Source organism: Aspergillus fumigatus, chromosome 3 (genome assembly GCF_000002655.1).
Source record: "Aspergillus fumigatus Af293 chromosome 3, whole genome shotgun sequence".
Lineage (NCBI taxonomy): Eukaryota > Fungi > Ascomycota > Eurotiomycetes > Eurotiales > Aspergillaceae > Aspergillus > Aspergillus fumigatus.
The window spans coordinates 1,356,664-1,379,694 of record NC_007196.1 but is presented as its reverse complement, the minus strand read 5'-3'; the positions used below and the strand labels follow the sequence as shown (position 1 = coordinate 1,379,694).

Genomic DNA, 23,031 nt, shown 5'->3' with positions numbered 1-23,031 from the left:
CTTCTCATCATCGACCAAACTGTAGAGCAATTCTACCCCCCATCATCCTGCTGCAGCGTGCATCCGATCCGACTTGGGCTTTTCCGATACTTCGATGCAAATAGCACGTACTGACTTCTGGTCAACAGAGACAGACAAAGGCTCTGGGGTTGAGTATCCAAGGGAAGAAGATTCGATTTTATGATATTTCTATCCTCTAACAGCCTATATTCAAAGGCGTACCTGCCTCTCCGCCCTCTATCTATAGTAAAAGTCAATGGAAACCAATGCAGAAAGTCACAACCAGTCGGACGAAGGGCAAGGCGGAAGAAGAATGGAAAAGATTCTGGAAAGAGGAAGAAGAGGAAGATGAAGCGGCCTCAAAAAGTGCAGAAGATGCAGGCAGATGTCAGGACGCTCTCCACCTTTTGTTGGATGTTCCGGACGGCCGATAACTCCCCAACCCTCGACTTGTTCTACGTTCTCCCCGGGATCAAGAAGACGAGATTATATATCGCTAGTGCAAAGTAATCATATTTCGTTAGAACGTGATTTTGCAGCCAAACGGCCCAAGCATGGCACGACCAGCCCCTGCATCACATCGTCCCTAGTACTCTTGCGCAGAAGAACTATTGTTCAGCATCGAAATCGTTCCAATCACGTCAGCTGGCTCAAGAAGGTGCCAGCTAGCTTCCGTCTGCTTCGAACTGGCCCCAACGGTGACCGAGAACACATGCCCAGCGGGGAGACCGGACTTCTTGAGCGCACGGAACATGTCTATAACAACAGTTAATCCCAGCCACTAATCGAGCACTCAACCAGGAATCGATAATACTTACCCTCATCGGTGAAATCGTCTCCCAGGCACAGGACGAATTCCGGAGCTTGCGCGGGATCAGTTCCGTATTCCTGGACCAACCGCGCTGCAATGAAGCCCTTGTTGACAAAGGTCGGCCGCACCTCGAGATTGGCTTTACCGGCCATCACCTCAACTTCCCACCGCTTGGCTACCGTCTCCTCTAGCATCTTGCGGCACTCCCGAGCCTGGAAGGCACCGTACTCGGGATCCGCTCGACGGTAGTGCCAAGTCAGGGCAACCCGTTTGCGCTCGATGAACGACCCTTGCGTACGCTCGGTGAAGTGCTGGAACACCTCCATCACTTCCTTCTGCCATCCCATATCACTTGACTCGGCAAGGTTCTCCCAGTCATCCGACCGCGGCTGCCGGATGAAGCAGCCATGCTCGGCGCTCAGGCCCAATTCCGGGATGTGGCCCATCCATTCATCCAGGAACGCCTGGTCGCGACCACTGATGATCCAAACCGCATTGCGAGGGTCCGCTGCCAGCGTCTTCAGAGTCCGCAGCACTCGGTCCGATGGGATGGCGGCCTGCGGGTCTTTGACAATGGGGGTGAGGGTACCATCGTAATCGAACATGAACAACCTCTTGCGCGCTTTCCGGTACTGCTTCAACAGCTTCGCTCGGTCTAGCGCCGGCGTTGCCACCGATTGGTCAAAGGAGGAAAGATTGGTCAGCAAGCGGGTGACGAAGTGGTTTGACCAGGTCGAGATGGTATTCGTGGTGACATGCTTGTAGAGCTTGACGTGCTGCGCTTTTTTCTCCTCCGGAGACATCGTCAGGGCTCGATTGATGGCTTCAGCGACGCCGGTCGTGTCCCATGGGTTGATGTGAATAGCGCTGGACAGCGTGCCCGCCGTACCAGAGAACTCGGAGAGAATGAGCGGACCATGAGTGTTGTGCTGGCAGAGGATGTATTCCAGACTCGTCGTGTTCATGCCGTCCCGGACGGTCGTGATCAGACCCACATCGGCCACACGCAGTAGCGCAAAGTACTCGTGCTGGGAGAGATACTGGGGGTAGTACTTGACGGGCGAGAAGCTGATCGAGCCGAAGCGGCCGTTGATGGTAGACACCAGATTTGAGATCTGGCTGGCGATCTTGTTCTCCGGGTCCTCCTTCTCCTCCTCCACGCTGGTGGGGCTGGTCACTTGGATGAGTACCACCTTCTCCCGCCACTCCGGATACCTCTCCAGGAACTGTTCAAATGCCTGCAGCTTCTGGGCCACACCGCGAACACTGTCCAGTCGATCCCGGCCGACAATGATCTTCTTGCCGGCGTACAGTGTACGAAGCCCCACCACCGCCTCTTCAATCTCGGGGTATCCATAGGCCGCCTTCTGAATGGCCTTGACATCAATTCCGATGGGGAAGACGTCCACCGCAACATGGGCGCCGTAAGCATCCACGCCGGCGTTATTCGAGTCGAAGCCCAGGACGCGCGTACAACAGGACGAGAAGTGGCGCGAGTAGGAGAATGTCTGGAAGCCAATCATGTTGGCACCCAGGACACCCGTCAGGACTTCTTTGCGCTTCGCAAGGCAACGCATGAACTCGCTGCTGGGGAACGGGGCGTGCAGGAAGAATCCGATGTAGATGTTCGGGATTCGTTGCCGCAGCAGACTGGGCAGCAGGAAGAGATGATAATCGTGGATCCAGACGATGTCACCTTCCTGATACTCCTCGATGATACGGTCCGCAAAGAGTCGGTTCATGCGGACATAATCTCCCCACCACTTCCGTTCGGACCGGCCATCCGTGGGGCCGTGCTGCTTGTAATGAAGCAGGGGGTACAGCTCCTTCTCCGCATATCGCCTCCATCGGCCTTGATCTTCCAGGAAGATCGAAGACTCCTCGGGCTCTTCGGACTCGTCCGACAACCATACAGGAGCGATCTTGCCGTAACGACCCGAGCTCAGCTGAGCGTCAAGACGCGCTCGGTCCTCTTGACTGACTCTGAAGCCTTCGAGAAGCGGGTGGCTGGGTGGTCGTTGCTTCGAGTCTACGGGCACGGGGGCCGCTGCTTTGTTCAGTGGAACGGCAACGCCATTGAGTGCGGGCGGTAGCCTTGCGCCAGAGCTGACGGGGATGTGTTGCAGGGGAACGGAGACGTCTTGAATTGGTTCCACCTCGCCGGTCCAGCCAACGAGCGTATGGGACCATTTCGTCTCTCCGGAGCCAAGATAAGCAAAGGAATCAAAAAGGGCCGAAGTTCCGGGACGGGGTTTGAGATCCTGTTCAGATAGTTCATCGGAGCGTTAGTCCAATGCCTTTAAAGGTGGGGGAAACGAGAAAGGAAAGGACCATGGGGGTAGCATACCCAATCGGAACCAGGACGGTAGCCGACCTTATACGGGATACAGAAGGCGGCGCTGATAATCCGCCCCGTCAGATTCAGACCGGGATATTGTTCGCGCGGGTCAACGTCAGGAATCATTGGGGAGCGGCCGAGACTCAGACGGCGGAGGAGTTCAATAGGCGACTTTGCATCCCTGGCTGCATCAGCTGGTGAGCCGGGTAGAGCGGTATCGGAGACGGTCGACGATTGTTTGGTGCCAGGAACCTGAGAGAAGTACGATGGGGCGTCATTGACCAGGGGATGTTTTTTGTCAGTCTCCAGACTAGGAGTGGCATTTGAGGCATTGGTATAAGCCTCTTCGCCCAAAGACTTCATGCCGGGACCGACCATGACGGGGTTTGGCTGGCCGTCAGGCACTTTGGTGGGGGTGTCCTGGTTGGCGGCCATGACGAAAACGGCCGAAGAGGGCGGAGGGGCGGATTCCAATTGCTCAAGGTTCGCGGGAAGTCAATGATTGCAGAACTATTTTCGCAGGAAGAGTCAGATCCAGTGATTGGAAAAGCAAGACGGACAACTGAAGTACGAACCTCGGGAAGGTAGAGAAACTGAAAAGTCGAAGGGAGCGGCGTTGAGAGGACAATAGATAACGATTCCTCTGTAGTAGTAAGGTGGGGAGCGGGCGGAAAGTGAAGCCGGTGAGGAAACGGAGACAAATGACAAAGGTGGATAGATATGACTATATGATCGAGTCTATGAACTGAAAAAGAAAGCCATGAGCGATTGGGAGAGTACTTAGGAGTGGTTGAATTATTGAAGGTGGAAGAATCAATAAGAAGAAATCTGAGGGAAAACGAGGAACGGTGGAGGGGAGTTTCTGGTAGACTGACGATAACGAAGATTTTGGTTGGCAAAACCCGGTTTTGAGATCCAGTGGAGGAGAGAGAGAGAAGACGAGCAAGCAACAGGAAAGCGGACAAATTCTATTTGATTTCTCTAAAAATATTATTATTACATTATAATTTATACTACGAGTGAACGGGAGGCCATGAACTATCTAGAATAAGGGTTTGGGTTGCTCCATACCAAGTATCTAGACCCCCGACTATTTTTATGGCGACAAACTACTCCGTACTACTTCTAAACCACCACGACGACTCCTCGTCGCTAGAGACTAGGTTCACTTGTGGGTATGAACGAGGGGCACCAGGATGGGCGGTGGGTGAACTTTCAATATAATCGGTCAGTCAGTAAATCAATCAAGGCTAGCTAGCCCTGAAGGGAATAAATATGGAGATTATCAGCAGGAAGAAATGGATATTATTAGTATCATCCTTAAGAAAGGGGTTTATAGATACAAGGACTCGGTAGAAGAGTCCAAAAGGAGAAAAAGGGAGAAGCTGACAGAAAAGGGGAGAGCTGGAGAGAATCCATCAATGGATCTAGTCCAGGCCGATGAGAATGAGTCCCTAGGAGACTAGGTAACAGTGGGAAGAACAAGAGAGAAGAAGAGGCTTGAACGACTGCTAATAACAACACCTTAACACGTTCCTTGACTGCAGTCACAGTGAAAGGTATATTAGTTAACTATCTCCAATAAAGATGAATAATATGACGATGGCACATGGCTTGGAATTTGTCCCCGCTCTTGTTCCCATCCAGTACGTCATGTTCCAGCCATGTCTGGTCTACGGATGAGTGCCTTTCGCTCTACAGAGCACACAGTAGGAGCTTGCTGGTAGTGAAAGTGCCAAGTTGCTTTAGGAAAGGTAGACAGGCATTGACTCCATCATGATTCACATTCACTGCAGGTCGTTGTACTCCGGAGTTATGCAATGATCGTCCCGTTTAATTATCTTCCGAACTTTGGACTCGTATATTTTAGCTGCGTGTCACGGTGATCATGATCTTCATTCATCTCTTTATCTGATTCGATCAATACCGGGAGTACTGCAAGGAGGACAAGTAGACAGGCATCTCGAGAATTCGGTGAGAAAGCAAGGTACAGAAGAGAACTACTCCGTACTCTGTACTCTGTAGAGAAAGGCAGGAGGTTCAAACATGATTGGCCCGTGGAGAATAAGAAAATATCATGCCTTAGGTCCAAAGGCTAGTGCTCACATGACCTTATCAGTTGAGTCAGGTGATCTTATCGTTGTCCCAGAGAGATGTGAAGAATTATTGCACCGGGGAGCACGCAAGGAAACCATTCTATCCTATCTCGTCCCTTTAGATTACCACAGGACATCTACATCTTGAACCTTACCATTCCAAATTACAGACTGCCTCTGAGTACATGCTCAACGCCGCGGTTGCTGCCCCGCGATGTTTTGTATATCCCACTGATCGCGCAGCAATGCGCTTGGGCTTTGCTCTTCGTCTCTCCTCTCCTGCACCTCTCTTCTCAACAGCACCTTTCCGTCGACAGTTGCATGCTTCCGGCGTCCGATCAATTGAACCTGTTATCTTTCGAAATAGCCTTGAAAAGACTCTTGAGGCTCATCGATCCTCCAATCGAGCCAGTCTGATCCGCAAGGTGATTAACCACGATTGTCCTGCTGAAACGCCCCCTCCAATTTTACCACTTGAGAATCGTGCTGGTCATGATCAATCATCTCAAAAGGCCTCCTCCGTGTCAAATGCAGAGTCAGAGTCCCCCCGGTCTTCTGCGCCTGCGAGACGAGCGCAGAGGAAGGCCCGTTCGCCCAGCCAAGTAGCCACCCCGCAGCCCCAGACAACAGAATATCCACAACTGCAATGGCATGCAGATGAAACCAAGGGCCGACCGGCACAAAGTCCTTGGCTGAAGTACTTGACTACCGATTGGAAAACGCCCGATGCCGTTTCGCGTCTCGACGCGGAGATCCGCGCTCTTGAGCTCTACATGACACCGACCCCGTCGGAGCGGACTGAGATAGATCGGCTGGTTGCAGATATGGGTAGGTTGCTAGCGGGAATCGTCCCCAGCCCGCCCCAGGTAACCGGTTCATGGCGGACGCGATTTGCCTTGAGCCACTCGGGTCTCGATTTTGTCTTACCTGTCCCGGATTCAGACCGATCCACCCGTGACGTTCGCAAGCCGAGTGCCACACGGCCCAAGGTGCTCCAGACTTACAAAAAGCTCTTACATGAAGTGGGACATGCGCTTCAGCAGTCCCCCTCGTTCGCGGAGCGAGTCCGCATCATAGGCAGCCGTTTCCCCGTCCTCTCAGCCATCCATCGCCCCACGGGCCGCCTGCTGCAGTTCCACTGCGGTGAAGGGCTACCGGCCTCTGTCGAATACATCATGGATTACCAGGCCGAGTATCCCTCGATCCGGCCGCTCTACGTGACCGCTCGCCTGATCCTGGAGGCGCGGGGTAGGTATGGCCGTACTCAGATGTCTATTGAATCCGATGCCCTCGTAATGCTTCTCGTGGCCTTCCTCAAAATGAACCACGGGCGTTTTCAGCGGCCCGACTGTCTCGGCGAGCAGCTGATCGCGTTTCTGCGCGCCTACGGCAGCGATATTGACCTGACCACCACCGGTGTGTCCGTCGATCCCCCCAGTTGGTTCAATGCTAGTACGGTCAAACGCGCCAGCGCCCTGTACGCGCCCGATGATCTACCCGCGCATCTGCGCGGCCAGCGCTCCCTCATCAGCCTCAAGAGAACAGCAGCCGCCAGACGCAATCTGCCTGCCGCCAGCCGGCTGTGCGTGCAGGACCCCACCAATTACATGAATGATCTGGGCCGCAGCTGCGTGCGTACGTTGGAACTCCAGCACACGTTCTCGCTTGCTCATGACCGTCTCGGCGCAAGTCTCAAGCGCTGGGATGACAGTGAACCGGCCGCGAACGTTAGTATCCTGACACGGGCCCTGCAAGCAAACTTTTCTGATTTTGAAAATCTACGCGCCAAATCGCTTAAGCTCAACGCGACCTAGCAATGAACTGGGCCAGAGCCTTGGAGCTTGGGACATTGCAGCCTATCTTATTTCTCACTTCCATTACTGATAGTAAATTATATATGAGATAATGTGGAGTCCGGCAACGTGTTTCGTCACCTGGGCTAATCCCTGTCACTGGCCACTATGTAGATGCAGTTGACTCAATAGAGGGTCGCTATAATCAAACATCAGACAATGCACGAGTAGAACAGATGGAATATGCTTGTAAGAGAACGCCCGCTTCCTAGTCAAGCAGCTCTGAAGAGCAAAACAATATATCCAAACCCGCTCTATTCGAACGAAAATGCGGAAATAACCATGACAGACAAAGAAGAGACAAGCCAGGCCAGGGCAAAAGTAGTCTATGACATGAATTCAACGATCAAGATCACGCCGGTGTATGAGAACTCCAGGGTTAGCAATACCAACAATCGACATGTATGGCACCGCAAGGAAAAGCACCGCGGAACCATACGAGGATATACGATCGATCAATTGCTGCCCCTCTGTCAGCAGCTATTTCCATTGCTGACGGGATGCTGATGGGTGACTTACTAAATTTCCAAAGGGGAAATCTGGTCAAGCGTGTAGAGCCAGTTTCCGCCCTGCTCTTCTTTCTCAAGCCTATGGCAAAGTCCATTAGTATACGGCTACAAAACAACGAGGATTGGCCAGGATGTCACAAACCAGTCATAAGGCCACATTATGAGATGTCCCTGGACCTTATTCAATAACTCTTCCGCTTGTTGTTTGTCCATAACGTCATCGGTCGCGTGGAATTCACGCTTTGAAAGCGTTGTTGCTCGTCTCCGACGACGGCGAGTCTGGTTTGTCGCGTTGCGATTCAGAGCCTCAGAATAATCAACAGCTTGCGGCTCCTGCTGCTCGGCGGCTTCCTTGTTAAAGCCACTTTCTTCGCTGCGCCCACTCTGTGTAGGCCCCGCGCCTGTAGCTTCGGCTACCTCCAAGGCAGTCTTCTCGTCAATTGACGATAATGTTTCTTGCTTGGCAAGATCGGGCTGCATTCGATCAACTGCATCGCGTCCACCTTCGCGAGCCTCTCTCTTCTCGTCCGGCCTCTGTTGACCCTTGTGTTCCGTCGCGTGGACTTCGCCGCTCGATCCCGAGTGAGCAACAAGTGACCGCATACCTGCGCCAGCTGCGCTTGTATTTGTCCCGGGAGGTCCCGTTGGTTTTTGGTGGCTTGGCTGAGAAATCTTGGCGCTGTGCTGACTCTGCATTTCTGAAAAGCGCTCTCCGTATGTGGCGTACTCCTTGTATTCTTTCCATGACTTGACCTCGCTGTCAGGCATACAACGAAAGACGGCCCGATAGATTTTTGTGTTCTTCTCGGCCACTGCTTGCCAAGTGTCCAGGTAGAAGATGTCAATCACAGGGTCTCTCATGCAGTCCTTGTCAATGAAGATGTGCTTGAGATCTGGGATCAGTGGGTGTGGATACTTCGCCGCATCGGTTATATCTGATGACGGCGACAGGAGGCCATTGTCGTTTTCAGTATTGGTCCCTGGCAGAGCCGGATGACGGGCAGCTGGTAATCCATCAAGCACTGGAGTTGGATCGGCGTCATGAACCGTAGTTGAGGGTGATTCGCGGCTCGATTCTCTAGCAATGGGGCTGCCTGGTTGAGTGTTCCGCTGCGAGGCCAGCTTGGGTTGTCGGATGGTGCCTTTGCCCTCACTAGCGATAGGCGAGACCAGAACCTCAACGGAGTCTTCGAGCATTTGCGAATCGCGACCGTCGGCCAGCCCGGCTTCTAGAGCGATATCCAGATGATCTACCCCATGCCCATCGACGTCTTTCTTATGTTCCGCGTTGGAGGTCACCCTTGGATCCGCAGTGAGCTTTCTGTTCGCCTTAAGATTGGGATTGTTCCCTTGTTCCCAGTCTACATCGTGATTGAAACTGTGCAAGTCTTCCGATCTGGAGAGAAACTCGTCTTGTATCCGATGCCGACGCTCAATCATATCCCTCTCATCCTGTCTCTCCATCATCAGGGACTCGGAGTCAGCCTTGTCAGCATTCTCCGGTGATCTGCTGCCTTCTTCGGCAATCTGGATCTTTCGCAGTTCTTCTTCCGTTGCTATCGAATGCTCCATCAGCTCGTCAACATCGATACCAAGATGCTCTCTCATCAACCGCATGCGCAGGGTATGCGGGAACCGTCCGACAAGATACGGGCGGCCATTCATGGAGGACCATATCATATCCGTATCACGCACAACAGCGGCTACCTCAGAGTCTCGCGAGCCCAGCATCGATCGCTCATTGATATTGGCAGATCCAATGATGGCGGCCCGATCATCAACAACCATGCACTTGGCATGGATGTAGAGCTGCTCAGTGACGAGCTGCTTTTGCGGTCCAATCTTGCCCCAGGCCCGAAGACTGAAGAATTGAATGTAATCTTCCGGGTCGATTCCCAGCGCACGCAGTCTGCCAAAGATTGAAGTCTCCCCGCGGCAGATGCTGCGATACTGACACTGCATGATGAGGCGAACGCTGGTTCCTCCCTCGCTGTCCACAGTATTCTGGAAGCCTGGCATCAATGGGATAACTATGACGGCACGCCACGCCTCCTGATTCTTGTGGGCTCGAATGATGCGCTCCACCAACGCATCTCCGATTAGATTCTCGATCTTTCTGCCGTCTATCTCGCAGGTGCTGATGAAGAATTGATTCTCGATGTAAACAAAATGGTCCGATTCCTCTATGAGTTTGACGTATGCATTCATGATGCTGTGCTCGGTAACGTCCGGCGTACCAGTCGACCACATACTGCTTGAGCGCAAGATTTGCACCTCGCAAGTCCCATCCAGACCGAGAGCTTCCAAGTCAGCAGGGTCAAAGTCAGGCGGAGGCAGAAGAAAAGGTGTAGGTCGGGTAGGTTTCCGCTGCCGCAGGATGTAGTTCCAGCGCTGCACAAAATGCCGCGTGAGATCCCGGGCAGGCTGACCGACAACGTGCATCGAGATGTCATGCCATGGCATTCTGGGTATGACATTACGGTCATACATCTCCTCGTACGGCTTGTCCAGATCGTAAAAGTCCTGAATCCGCGGGTTCGAGTAATCCTTACCGGGCCAGAGTTGGCAGTGGTCTGCGTCCTTGGGTCCATCGGGCGTCTCAAAGCCAGTAGGCTTGTCGTCAGTGAGAAGATGTTGCGGAGTGTCCCACCTTCCGAAACAAAGGTCGATTCCGCCAACGAAAGCCACGGTATGGTCGATCAGGCATAATTTCTCATGGTGCGCCCAGAAAAATGTGTTCTGCCTAAATTGGTTCGGAGAGCGCTGTACGAAGATGTTGGGATGAAGGTCGAGAAGTGAGAATTTGGAGTATTCCGAGTCAATAGGGATAGCAGAGTTGATATTCCGATACATGATCACAAATATCTTGACCCCTTCACGGGCCTTGCGTTGAAGAAGTCGATCCAGCCGCCATTTTTGACTGATGGCTGCTGGCCGTCGCAGGTAGAGCTCAGGACTGAGCCACCAGTCATGGATATAGATGACGTCTTTGGCCTGGTTGATCGCTCGCGACACCATCCACATGTGGTCACGCGCATCAACCAGCCACTGTGCAAAACAATTCTGGCGCACTGGGGCAAAACTGTCAAATCTGTTCGGCTTCACCCACGGAGTATTATTGACCATGAACCTGATAGAGTCCTCGAATTGATGGAGCTGACGCTCGTTCCTGGCCAGCAGTCTGAGTTTCCGCTCCGAGTTTTCCAGCCTCAGCGTGTGATGCTGTGGGTGCCTGGCTGACTCTTTAGCGGACTTGGCAAGCTCCTTCGCTTTCTGATTTCGTAAACTGATCTTTTGGGTTTGTAGTTTGAAAAACGGGTCGACCAAGAACACATCGTAGATATTCATCTCCTCGGGCGAATCAACGCAAACAAGGTAGCTGTGTCGGACAAGAAACCATTTTGGTGAATGCCGCTTCTTCACCATGGCTGGAGTCAGCGCCCGTCGAAAATCGAGGCCTTTAGAAGATTGGATAATCAGGTATCCCTCTTTACCATGATAGCTGCCTTCGGATGCAAGGCGGACACCCAAGGCAGACAGTTCCAGAAATTTACACAAACGGTTGCTATCGGCCTTGAAAATCAAGAACCGAATCATCTTCTGTAGATAGGCTTCAAGTTTCTTCCGCTGTCTCTCGGGATATGGCTCCCGCTTCGTCGACTGGCCAGGTTCCGCTGCACCTGAAGGCCCAGCATTGGTCTCGCCCTCGGTATTGGTAATGCTTGATTGTCTCCGGGATATACCTCCTGACAGTCGGCGTTGCCCTTGTTGCTGCTTTCTCCTTCCAGACCTCTCATTGCCGCTGGTCGCTTCGGCGGCAGTCTCATAGCCGCCTTCGTCTTCTTCATCTTCTATCTCACTTTCGAGACCTCGGACTCCTCGAAGATATGGAAAGGCGCTTCGAGGGAAACGGGGAAGATTCTGGCCGCCCTCGGTATTTCGCAGCTGAATGTACTTTTGCGTTCCGAAGTGAAGCTTATATTTCAGGTGCAGATTCGCAAAATCTCGCAGGGTACGATGGATGATCCATTTCATCCGCGTCATCCCGCTGCCGTATTCCAGCTCGATCCTGAATACAAGATGACGGTCACCGGAATGAGGCTCGAACTTGCTATCAGTGACCCGAACTTTCAACTGCTCCAGAAGGATTGGGATCCGTTTGCTGCCGTGTTCATCCCGTTGAAACATGCTAGCCAATATCAAGGCGGCCGGCACCCCTGAAGTCAACTCAGCTAGTAGCTCGGCGGACTTTGCATGGTCTACTGTGCTCTCAGGCTTGCGACGCATAAACTTGAACCCAGCTTTTATCTGCCGCCACTTCTGAGCGCTCAGACTCGAGCCGCGTTCAGCTCTATGGCGCCTCCAATGCGGGGCGTTTCCTTCTGCGTTCTCAGATGGCCCCCCCAGCCCAGTAAAACGCTTGAAATTGCTCGGTCGTCTCTCCTCCTGATTGCCGGGGGTATCCGCCTGTCGACTGCCATACGTAAGTGCACGAGCGTTGGCTATTCTCCGTCTCCACGCATCTCTATTCAGGCGATCTCGACCCTCATCCTCCGATACACCCTCCCGCTGCTGGGCGAAGTCTCCGGTGCTCACTCTGCGCGCAAAGAGATTGGCGCGGTAGTTCTCAAATGGACCAAACGAAGCCGGGAGGTGGAATGACGGCCTCCTGGTGGTTTTCGGTGTGTTTGGTTCAGTCTGAGGTGCTGACTGAGGCTCTGGCTGCCGCCGTGAGATTTTCTTCTTCTTCCTGCGCTGACGAACCTCTTGCTCCCCGGCGCTTTCCTCAGCATCAGCATCGATATCACTACCTTCTTCTTCCAAAGTATCGGGAAAACGAAATGCCCCTCGCTCAGAACCGGGTGTTGCCAGATCGGTGTTGGTCTGTCTCATATCACTAATGGTTGCCCCACTAGCTGAACGGGAATGAGAGGTAAATGAGGGCGAAGCAAGGGACTTGAGCTTAGTAAAGATCGACTGTTTCCCCTTCAGTCCGGAGTCTGGCTCATCATCCAGGACAGACGGGGGTCTTGACCCAGTTCCTTCCGGGGCGGCATCGATGTCAGAGGTCTCGTGGGTGAACTGGACGCTGGGACGACGCGGCGAAACCGCCGCTCCGGGAGTTGTGGACTGATGCTGCTTATGGTCCGGCGACTGTTGAGGACTGTCAAGCGATTCATTTGGCCGTCGAAGACTTGGCAAAAACGGTTGCTCCCCCTGGCCATCATTCCACGCGTCCTTCAATCCACCGGCCTTCTCTGATCGAGGTTTTCCACCTCCTTCGTTGGCATGATTAACATTCTCCTTTATTGATTGGGCATCATCTGCAATACGTCGCTCGTCCGTAGGATCAGCTTTGCCGTCCCTAAAATGAGAGGCCGAGCGTTCGTTTTCCGACTGGGAGAGGAAGGGTGAACCGAGCTTGACACCGCTAGCCACTGTCAGAAGATCTGGTCCTTTGGGATCGAGACGATTCGAAATGTTTTCCGAGTCCCTCAACGCTGAGGCAGCAATCGCCGAATCGGTCATTATACCTACAAGGAGCAACTGGTATCAGCGTGGACACAAACTCACTTGTAAACAAAAGATCGAACTTACGTGCGGATCAAGCGATCCTAGCAAAACCGACCAAAGTATTTCACCACACAGTCATTCTGTTAAGTATTGGAAAGTGTTTGGGGCTAGGAGAACGAGGGAATGAGTTTATTTCAGCAAATCCAAACGTGAAACTGTCAACGTACTTAAAGGGGAGTGTGCAACTTGCATTAGCGTTCCGAGTAGTAGCTATTCCAACACCACCGGTGGAGCCGCCCCCATAGAACATCAGCGGAAGGCCCGCTTTGGCGTGATTGTTCAATGAGGACTCGGGATTTAGCGTAGATAGGGGGAAAGGACAAGCACCTCGAAGTTCTGGTTGCAAGGGGGCAGTCGATCCTTGGAAGAATAATGTAAGGTATGGTGTCTGGAAAAGGAAAACACTTCTGATTCTGAAAATACTCGCAGATTTAGCAGTTAGCTCTTGAATAGTGCCTTGATGATCACCTATTAATACTCCTCCGTACGGAGTACGGGGAAGGAAAATGGCACTTGAGGCGCATCCTTTATTTCAAGCCTGAGGCATCAACCAACTGAGATATGTGGCTGTGCACTTCTCATTTTTATGTATGGTAAGGTACACTTGTCTTGTAAAGAAGATACAGTAGGTACCCTACCTTACCTTACCTAGGTACCTTTGTATTAGGTAAGTACTCTGTATAACGTAATCAACCACCGAACCGCCGATACCACCGAACCGCCGCTTCGCCGCGAATATCATCGAATTCTTGGAGCCATCTAATCACCAACGCTACTAAATCAATTATCTAATATATGAATATATAGCTATTTGCTAGGGCAATTCCGTATTGTATGTCCAATAGTCCAGCAGCCACTGCAGCGTGGTGGAGCACGCTGACGAGGCTCTGGTATAGGCTTATCAACCTGCTCATCAACCTGCTCATTAAGCTGCTGAATGCGGTCACGACCTTCCTGGATAGATAAAAAGAGGTCATTCCCTAGAGAAGCATGCTTCCTTACCTTCTTCTTCAGTTTCCACTCATTCTCAGCCCGTAGAGCCTTTATTTCCTGTTGAAGAAGAAGATTCATACTCATTGCCATCTGCGCAGCCTTTTCAAGATGTTGAATATGAGAGACTGGACTGCTAGAAAGCTTCCTCTTCTGCAGGCTTCTCTGTAAGCTGCGAACTTTGTGATCAAGCTGGCGAGGGTTTTGAGGTGTTTGAAAAGCAGATGAGATTGATCCTTCTATAAGAGGTGGTGGTGTTGGCGTACGGAGTTGAAAGGTGATCTTCTCAAGGACCTGATCTTTATTCAAAGGTCTAAGGCCAGATCCTTTAAAGCCATTGCATATATTCCTCTGGTTTGATACTGCTTCACGAGCAGGAGGGTAGAGGTAGAGAAAATCCTCCTTATCAATGTGGTTATTCCCAGCCACCATCATCCCTTCCACTAGTTTTCCATATGAGCGTTTAAGCGGCCCAAAAACCCCAACATCTAGGGGTTGAAGAAGATGGGATGTATGTGGAGGCATACATAGACAGATAATTGCATTCTCTTTGCAAAAATCATCAAACTCAGCGGTCTGATGGCTTGAATGGCCATCAAGAATGAGTAATCGCTTTGCACCAGTTGAGTGTAGGCTAGAGAAAGGATTAAAGACCTCCTTTAACCACTTAAGGCCTATCTCATCTGTCGTCCAGCCATTGGTGCTATTGGTAAGCCTCCAATCTGGAGGAAGATTTGATTCTTGATACCAAGGAGCCTGGTGTTCTTTTCCCTTCAAGATAACCACTGGTGGTATAGAAATTCCCTTCGAGCTCACGCATTCAATGATTGTAACCTATTCGCGGTTTCCCTGGATAACTGTACGAGGTCTTTCACTGCGATCTACTGCAGTAATAACCTTTGAGGCTGTACAGAGTCCCATTGCGAAGCCAGTTTCATCAAAGTTCCAGATATCATTTTCATGGATACCATACTCTTGAATAGTGGCATGCACAAGCTCAAACTACTGTTTTATAATCTTTGGATCTTCCTGCTTTGCCCGCTGGTATGAGATCCTCCGATTATACCTTGTACGCAGTGCTGGATGGCGTTTAATAAACTTATATGCCCAGTTGACTCCAATGACTGAAGTTGGATCATTTGTCCGTGCACATAGTAGAATATGTGCCATTCCACGCAGGAACTGCGGTCGAATTAAAAAGCCACGCCTATCAGCATCTAATAGACGCTTAGCAAGGGCCTCCTCTTCAAGAGCTGTTAACTTATGGCTATTAGCGCGTGTCTCTGCGCGTGGTTTGATTCCGCGAAGCCGATCACGAAGGGTCTCTCTAGACACCCCAAAGACCTTAGCAGCGGCTGCTTTTGATTTGAATTGCCCCTTTTTATATGCTGATATGGCCATCTGCATTCGATTCTCTTTGGATAGTGGCATTTTTAATAATAGTGGTAAAGAAATAACGTGTTGATTAGATGGCTCCAAGAATTCGATGATATTCGCGGCGAAGCGGCGGTTCGGTGGTATCGGCGGTTCGGTGGTTGATTACGTTACCCTCGGCTTTATATGCGGAGTCGAAAGGTGGGATGTATACGCGTCTGTGATCCGATGTAGATTTGACAGCAGGCAGTTCTATTTTTGTACATATTCATAATTTTCATCAGGACGTTTACTAGCAGAGATTTCACATACATATCAAGCAAAATGACGGATCCCTTGAAAACCTTGGATACCACGTCTCCCTCGAATCCACCTTCTGTTTCCCAGAAGAAATACCCAATTGCTGGGATTCTTACCACGGTCTTCGGCATCGATGAAATACCATCTCAGGCTTCCGAGATTGCTTGTCTTTGGCTCCTGCACCCAAGGTTGGCGACGCAGGAGCGGATGACGGGTCTCGCAACATTGGTGATTGCGGACTGGAATAACAGGATTAAAGACGGTCGTGCCGGCTCGACTAAGGGTCTGATTGCTGTTTCATTCGATCAAAGAAATCATGGCACAAGATTAGTGGATCCCCTCGCCAATGAGGCATGGAGAGATGGGAACCCTCGACATGCACAGGATATGTTTTCTATTTTCCGTGAGTACTGGATCTACAAACTCTAGAAGTTCCTACCTCCGGACTATTCACAGTGGCTAGTGATCTGTCCCGAGAACTAATGAGACTCGTACAATAGAGGGAACCGCGCGCGATGTGTCATTATTAATGGACTATCTTCCGGCCTATGTGTTTCCTCAAGGCGAACGCATGATCTCCAAACATATGGTGCTGGGGGTATCCCTGGGGGGTCATGCAGCGTGGAGCTGTCTCCTCCATGAACCCCGAGTAAAAGCCGGCGTGGTCATCATCGGCTGTCCAGACTATGTGAATCTTATGGTAGATCGTGCGCGATTGTCGAAGCTGCCATCCTGGGTAAACAGCGACCCCCCGGGATCTCGGATTCTAGGCTCTGAAGCATTTCCCTCCTCTCTCCTGGAGACTATCTCTAAACTCGACCCAGCGAGCATTTTTCTGAGCTATGTCAACTCTAATTCGGACGCTGGCCCCCCTCGAAACAATCCTCTGCCTGAGCCGACTGAAAATGAAAAGCAAGCTCTGCGGCCGGTGCTTAGGCGCTGTTTGGCTGGCAAGAAGATTCTCAACCTATCTGGGGGGGCGGATAAACTGGTTCCCTACCACCGTGGAGAAGTTTTCCTGACTTGGTTGAAGAAAGCTATTGCTCCGGATGGTTGGTTTGCAGATGGTGCTGTTACATTCGAAGACATCATTGATGAGAAAGCTGGCCACGAGGTCACTCCGAAGATGGTGGACGAAGCAGTTCGGTTCATAACTGAGACGCTTGCCTCCAGTGATGACGCCAAAAAGAGTGCGTATGTCCGGGAATCCAAAATATAAACCATTAGAGCAATCAAATATGTTTATTCCTACATTCCACAAATTGAGACAAAATTATATTCCAATGGAGAGAGAAGCGAGCCAGAAGACAGTAATCTACGAGGTGCGCTATGGAACCCTACTTTCGAGGCAAGCCTTGTGGAGGAAGTGGGTGATCGATCAGGATACAAATCCGACATGCTTTGTCAAAACGTTGGCCATAGTGCGTTCGACAAAGCCCGCAACAGACGGAACGGAGCAAACAAAAAGGTTGAACCGTGTGAAATCCTTCCAGATGGTATTTTGTTTGATAGGGTGAGATCGTAAGGGCGTCTAAAGGCCAGGCTATGCTGCTCATCGCAAACAAAACCCATTATTTTGTAAATACACGAACCAAATGTGCCCGATTCGTGGCTCCCATTCTTCCAGTTCTTGTTCTCTGTTACCTCAGAGAACAGAATTTGAACCCTCTATCACAAGCCCGACCGCAGTGCGGCACCTAACCCAATTTCTGCACCCTGCTCGTTTCGCAATCATGGCTCCGCATTTAAGCAACCAACTCAACAACACCACCGGCCTCCTTGATCTTCTGCTCAGCGTCCCGGCTGAAGTATCTGGCGCGGACAACGATGGGGATCTCGGGGATACGGCCTTTGCCCAGAACCTTAGAGTAACCCAGGGAGAGGAGGTCGATGACGGGGGCGGTGTCGGTCTTCTGGCCGCTCAGGTAGGCTTCGCGAGTCTCGGTAGGGATGAGGGACCACAGCTGTAAAAAAAAAAGACGTCCCAATCAGTCACTTTGTACATAACAACTACAAATTATCCTCCCCAATCCTATCACACTTCTGCTACTCTTCCATGTTCCCCAATGCAACTTTCTTCTGCTCTCGCGGCGATTCCCCTTGGGTCGGAATAGGTGAGACTCCAAACGCAGTCATTCAACGTACCTTGTCGAGGTTGATGGTGGGCTTCCAGAACTGCTGGTTGGTCTTGTGGAAGTATCTCATACCAACCTTACCGAAGTAACCAGGGTGGAACTTGTCAAGGTTGGTACGGTGGTGGTGCTGACCACCGGCCAGACCACGACCACCTGGGTGCTTACGGTGCTTGCCAACGCGACCGTAACCGGCCGACACATGACCGCGACTGTAGTAGAAGAAGTATCCAAGTTAGTCTCTCGATATACATAGTATTCCGAATGATTGTTTCATGATTGCGAATGGATGCGGCGACTCGTCGCAAAGACCAACGACAGGCAAAGGGACGTTCGACAATTCGAGGTGCATGACGGGGTGAAATTCTCGACTCACGCTTTTCTTGTCTTCGAAAAACGGGTAGGCATCTTGTCGACGGTGCTGTGCTCGACAAGACCGGTCTGAGGTTTGGCGATGGAGGGATGCGGTCGTATATGCTGCTGGTTCAGATGTTTAATTCAAGGCTCGGAGCCGACTAGAGTGTGCGCTAGGCTGTTCGCTTGCCCTAAGTAGGGTCCAGCCCTTGCAACTCTTGGCGGTCAACTCCGTCATCCAGATCACGTGGGCAGAGGTACAAGATGCAACATGTGGAGCACAAGGCCCAGCACTTTCTTTTGCGATAGGTACGGATACCACTACGGTTTTATGCTTGATGAAGCTTTTTGACAAGATACGTAGCCAGATGATGCCAGGCCGGTCAATCTGTAAAAAGTCAATTACCTCGGGCTCCGACCAGAGAAAAAGTTGGACAGATCCGCTGCTAGTGCGGAAGCTGGCCGTCGTACAGAGCGGCGCAGCATGCTCTCCTTAATCCAGGCTGGTAATTTCCCCTGTATATTCGCTTTTTCATATCGCCTGTCGATCATCACAATAGCAGCATAATCATTGCGATGCCTGATAGCTCGCCCAATGCATTGATTGACCGCTCGCATACACGCGTTCTCGTAGAAATCTTTCCCTGCTGCTTTTGCAATTGATTGCCTGTCTTTCTCAGACCCAGAGCTCGAGTTATAAGTTTTCTGCTCGACATATTGGATCTTGGCTTGCCAAACTGCACTGCGTATGTTTGGAAAAGGCAAACCGATGATCAACACGCCTCGTCCCAGTTTATCGGAGAAGTTTATGCCCTCGGACAGTTTCCCTCCCACGACGGAAAGAAGCAGAGCCCCTTGGCCAGAGTCAATAGTTCTTGTATATTCTTGTAGCAAATCATCCGTCTTCGGGCCCATGTCCCGGCCTTCGTATAGAATAGACTTTTCTCGTTCAATAAGACTGAGAATAGTCTCTCCCTTCTCGCCCTCGAGAGGCTTCCTCCATATGGCCACTATTCGGCTGAGATAATCGTAGCTGGGAAAGAAGGCGACGACGCCATCTGGGATAGCCTGGCACAAGGTAGCCACAGTCCGTCCGAGATCAAGAATCTAAGAAGAGGAGCACAGCAAATAGTTAGAAAGTTCCAAAGTTCAAGTAGCCACGCGCGAGAAAGCCGTCTCTTACCATCTTTTCAGAATCGCGAGAGTCGTAAGTAAAGTCAAATTCGGAACCTAGAACGCCGTTGACAAGCGTGTGTGCAATGAGGTTCTCGGGGGGAATAACGTGGCCATAACTGAAAGTGTCTAGCCGGCTTGGGGCAATGTAGGAAAATAGGTGATTTCGATAATCACTCATCTATGGTATCGGTCAGCCTCTTTAAGCAGATGAGGACATTACAGGAAGGTTCTTGTTATACATACAGGAGACATGGTTCCACCAGCCAAGATCACTGCCCGGGCATCTTCGACAATCTCCCGAAATTGGTTCGTCGGGTCCAATAGCATATACCTCAACTGGATATCATCGTGGCACTTTAGATAGAAAAATCGGCCCTCGGCGGAGGGATTCATTAATGATAAAAGAAAGCTCTGAACAAGGAAAAGGACAGGTGATGAAGGTTTGTCGTCCGATTGTTGATTCTTGTTTTTCAAAAATTCAACGTAGCCGTCGACCTTTCTGGCCAGCTTGCTTTCCTGTAGATACCGAGATAGCTTGTAGGGGTTGATTTGATCGACGCCTTTACCAGCCATCAAATCTGACGGATCCACGGTGCCTTCTGCAGGCAGGTTTTGGCCTAAGATTGAGCGAAGATGGTCTCTAATCGAACTGACGAGTCTGATGATTTGAGCGATGTAGCTTCGGTTCTTCCCTTTCAATCGCGCCTTGTGCTTGTGTGCATATGTTGTTAGTTGGAGAAGTGCAGTCTGCAACTGCGATAGTCTAATTGTTACTGAATGTATATTGCATATTGCATCCATGAGATTGTGGGCCTCATCAATGATGACGACGTGATTCTTGATTGAGAGATCGAGGGCATCTCGAGCCGAGCGCTGGAGTAGTAAGGGATAAGGAAGGGTCACAATCTTCTGGGCTTTCAGCAGGACATTCTGTGACGTTCAGAAGGCATATCCAAAACATACCTCGCTGTGTTTGAGTACTGAGCGGGATGCGTAGTAAGGGCAGATTCCCATCCGCTTACCAAGCTTTCCCATGTCTTCAATATCCTTAATGGTCGCCAAAGTGTGATCTCGAAACTGTAGAATCTGCCCCTCATCCTCCTTTGATGGCAAGTAAGGACATCTTTTCTCGGCAGCTATGCCAGGCTGCTGGAGTTCCAAGCAGCGCTCATTGATTGCAGCGGCGTTTCCTAGGGACATCACCTTGGGATTTATGCATAAATTCTTTCGCGAACCAAGAGTAAGATGTTTCACGCGTTCTTGGACTTCGTCAGTGTTTGCATCGCTCGTGCTGAGCTCCGCTGGCATGCTGGAAGGCATTTTGACGCGCCGCAGCTCGCTTGAAAATTGGGACAGTTGGGAGTGAGTTCTCGAACAATAGAAGATCTTAACATCATCGTCTTCATGTCCAATTTCATCCTCGACGGGAGCCGAGAACTGCTCCTTGAAGCGCTCCAGTAGTTCAAGTGTACTAGTTGAGAGTCCACTGATATCACTCAGTTTCTTGGAAGAAGCCATCCTTTCATCAGCGTCACTATCATAATCATCCAGAATAAATTGGTCATCTTGCTCTGGGCCTGGGTCACCAGACGATGTATCCACTCTCTAAATCGTGGTCAGTGCAGAGCAGATTATAATCCAGGTACCGGTAGACATACCCGCCTCTTCCGAGCTTCTTTTGGGTGATCAGTAGCATGCCTCTGCTTCTCCTCTTCCACTTTGATCTTTTCTAAGCGAGCCTCCAGTGCTCTTCTTTTCTCTGTTACTGCCCGAGCTGACTCGCGCTTGGCAAACTCCAGCATCCACTCGGGCTCGCCGTCATCATCGCCTGCAGAACCTCATCAGCGGCTAACCCATGGTGTTCATGCCTTCAGATACTGACCAGAAGCTTTATTGACAGTGTCTTGAAGTGCCTTGCGCTTGTGTTCTCTCAGCCAGGTCATAGACCCGCATATCAAGCTCAAAGATTTTCCCTACGGCAAAATCGTGTTAGTGGCCAGGCGTTCCACAGAATAAGCAAGTAAGAACTCAGTCTCCGCTCTTGGTCTGATAGGGATCTTTACTTACCGTGCCTGTAGCATGTGATTAGTTGCGGGTACCAAGCGGCAGGTGAAGCTGAACTTACCGGTGGGAGACTCGAACACGGCGACTTTTCCTTCTTCCAGGCAAGTGTAGAGAGCGCGCATGAACTGGAGCTGTATGTCATATGGAGAGTAAGGATGGTTGAAGTTTTGTAGTTGAGACCCCATGATGCTCGAGGTGCCTCCAATTACTCGCTTCACCAGGTTGACTTTGGTATACTAACTTATGAGGGCATTGACACCATCAGACTCTGCACCACATGTTCCGTGAGTTACCTCAGCTAGGCAGGTATTTGACGGGGACGCGGCGCTGCCGCGAAGAAGAAGCAATAGATAACCACCTAACGTAAGGTAGGTTGTTGGTAAGTACAACAATAAGGTCTCATGGCTGGCATGGTAGAAACCTGACAGACAGAAGGATTTGGAATAAGTCCATTGACCAATCAGGTTCAAGGTAGATCGTTCTGTGTGATGACCAACAATAGATAGTTCAACTATAGGAGTAAAGATGTAATAATAGTGGTAATTAACTCTTGAGATTGTTGTAGGAAATCTGACATTATAAATGAATGAGCGTCTATTACTAGCTGAAAGGAGGAACCGAACTGAAACAGGTCAAAGTAAATTTTGTTCTCCTGCTGCTACTGCAGCCAACTAGATATGAGGACAACTTTAATTGCTGATAGATGGCAGCTCCGGTATATGGAAGCCCAATCAAAGTAGATCAGAGACATTTACTTTGAACAATTTGAATATGATTATGAGAAATATGCAACCTGCTATCATTTGCTGCATTCCAGGGAGTAGAATGAGAATCCATAACTTGTAGGTCACCTAAGTCAGGCTATACCTATGCAGCATAGGCATCACCTTATCCAGGTTCAAAGCCACTGCTTCTAAAATAACGGTGGATACTCGCGGCCTTTAACCCCCCTGGTTAATTTAATAGTAACAACGATGACTCTTGACACTACGCATTAGTTATAAAATGCTCTCCAGACCTCATTCATTCAGTCTGATCCGAAATCTGCCCTTAAGGTGGTTGTATGTAAATACCTTACCTCATTTTAGACATGTTTTTCAAAGAATTTGGGAGGGCATTCAAATTAAAGATGAGACATCTCCTTCTCTTTGACAACCACCAAAGTACTTATCTGTATCATAAGCATATAGACAATGATAGAATTGTTTGGTACTCTGACTCCGTACTGTCATGCGGTCTGTCATCGAACGACCCTGTACAAAACGTCTCTCTCTTTATCACCTTTTAAGATCTTTCTTTGACTGCAGCCTCTACCTTACTCTTAACAGCTGTCCGCCTTGGTAGTTGTATATAGAAGTAACTATCTACTCTGGAGTGTTTGTAGCAGCCTAGTCAGTTACCTACATTAGCATCTAACTGTGGCTTGGTACGGTATTATTTACTTCCATAGGCAGCTACCT

The 23,031-nt window shown here is 50.5% G+C and overlaps 7 protein-coding genes across 7 annotated transcripts; 2 read left to right on the top strand and 5 right to left on the bottom strand.

Annotated features, from left to right (window-relative positions):
* Positions 1-135: 135 nt before the first annotated feature.
* On the bottom strand, positions 136-4,128 carry orlA (putative alpha,alpha-trehalose-phosphate synthase subunit Tps2). Its single transcript, XM_749943.2, has 4 exons — positions 3,725-4,128; positions 3,159-3,659; positions 819-3,072; positions 136-756 (listed from the first exon to the last, which is right to left on the bottom strand). Exons 2-4 carry the CDS (start codon positions 3,582-3,584, stop codon positions 587-589), a joined length of 2,850 nt encoding a protein of 949 aa, XP_755036.1. The 5' UTR covers positions 3,585-3,659; positions 3,725-4,128; the 3' UTR covers positions 136-586.
* A 1,302-nt stretch (positions 4,129-5,430) lies between these two features.
* On the top strand, positions 5,431-7,059 carry AFUA_3G05640 (uncharacterized protein; the record flags this gene model as incomplete). The annotated part of the gene is made up of 1 exon (XM_749944.1): positions 5,431-7,059. The coding sequence occupies one exon, from the start codon at positions 5,431-5,433 to the stop codon at positions 7,057-7,059; it is 1,629 nt and encodes a 542-aa protein (XP_755037.1).
* A 494-nt stretch (positions 7,060-7,553) lies between these two features.
* pld3 (phospholipase D) lies at positions 7,554-13,683 on the bottom strand (the record flags this gene model as incomplete). Its single annotated transcript, XM_749945.2, has 4 exons — positions 13,206-13,683; positions 7,750-13,141; positions 7,618-7,686; positions 7,554-7,560 (listed from the first exon to the last, which is right to left on the bottom strand). Exons 2-4 carry the CDS (start codon positions 13,134-13,136, stop codon positions 7,554-7,556), a joined length of 5,463 nt encoding a protein of 1,820 aa, XP_755038.2. The 5' UTR covers positions 13,137-13,141; positions 13,206-13,683.
* A 187-nt stretch (positions 13,684-13,870) lies between these two features.
* Positions 13,871-14,606, bottom strand: AFUA_3G05620 (uncharacterized protein; the record flags this gene model as incomplete). Its single annotated transcript, XM_077804333.1, has 2 exons — positions 13,871-13,969; positions 14,088-14,606. The coding sequence occupies 2 exons, from the start codon at positions 14,604-14,606 to the stop codon at positions 13,871-13,873; spliced, it is 618 nt and encodes a 205-aa protein (XP_077660489.1).
* Positions 14,607-15,758: 1,152 nt separating this feature from the next.
* AFUA_3G05610 (uncharacterized protein) lies at positions 15,759-17,096 on the top strand. Its single transcript, XM_749947.2, has 2 exons — positions 15,759-16,248; positions 16,346-17,096. Exons 1-2 carry the CDS (start codon positions 15,870-15,872, stop codon positions 17,062-17,064), a joined length of 1,098 nt encoding a protein of 365 aa, XP_755040.1. The 5' UTR covers positions 15,759-15,869; the 3' UTR covers positions 17,065-17,096.
* A 494-nt stretch (positions 17,097-17,590) lies between these two features.
* On the bottom strand, positions 17,591-18,385 carry AFUA_3G05600 (60S ribosomal protein uL15; the record flags this gene model as incomplete). Its single annotated transcript, XM_749948.1, has 3 exons — positions 17,591-17,809; positions 17,991-18,189; positions 18,354-18,385. The coding sequence occupies 3 exons, from the start codon at positions 18,383-18,385 to the stop codon at positions 17,591-17,593; spliced, it is 450 nt and encodes a 149-aa protein (XP_755041.1).
* Positions 18,386-18,733: 348 nt separating this feature from the next.
* On the bottom strand, positions 18,734-21,309 carry chl1 (DNA helicase; the record flags this gene model as incomplete). The annotated part of the gene is made up of 5 exons (XM_749949.1): positions 18,734-19,438; positions 19,515-19,685; positions 19,751-20,437; positions 20,471-21,112; positions 21,166-21,309. The coding sequence occupies 5 exons, from the start codon at positions 21,307-21,309 to the stop codon at positions 18,734-18,736; spliced, it is 2,349 nt and encodes a 782-aa protein (XP_755042.1).
* Between the last annotated feature and the right edge of the window lie 1,722 nt (positions 21,310-23,031).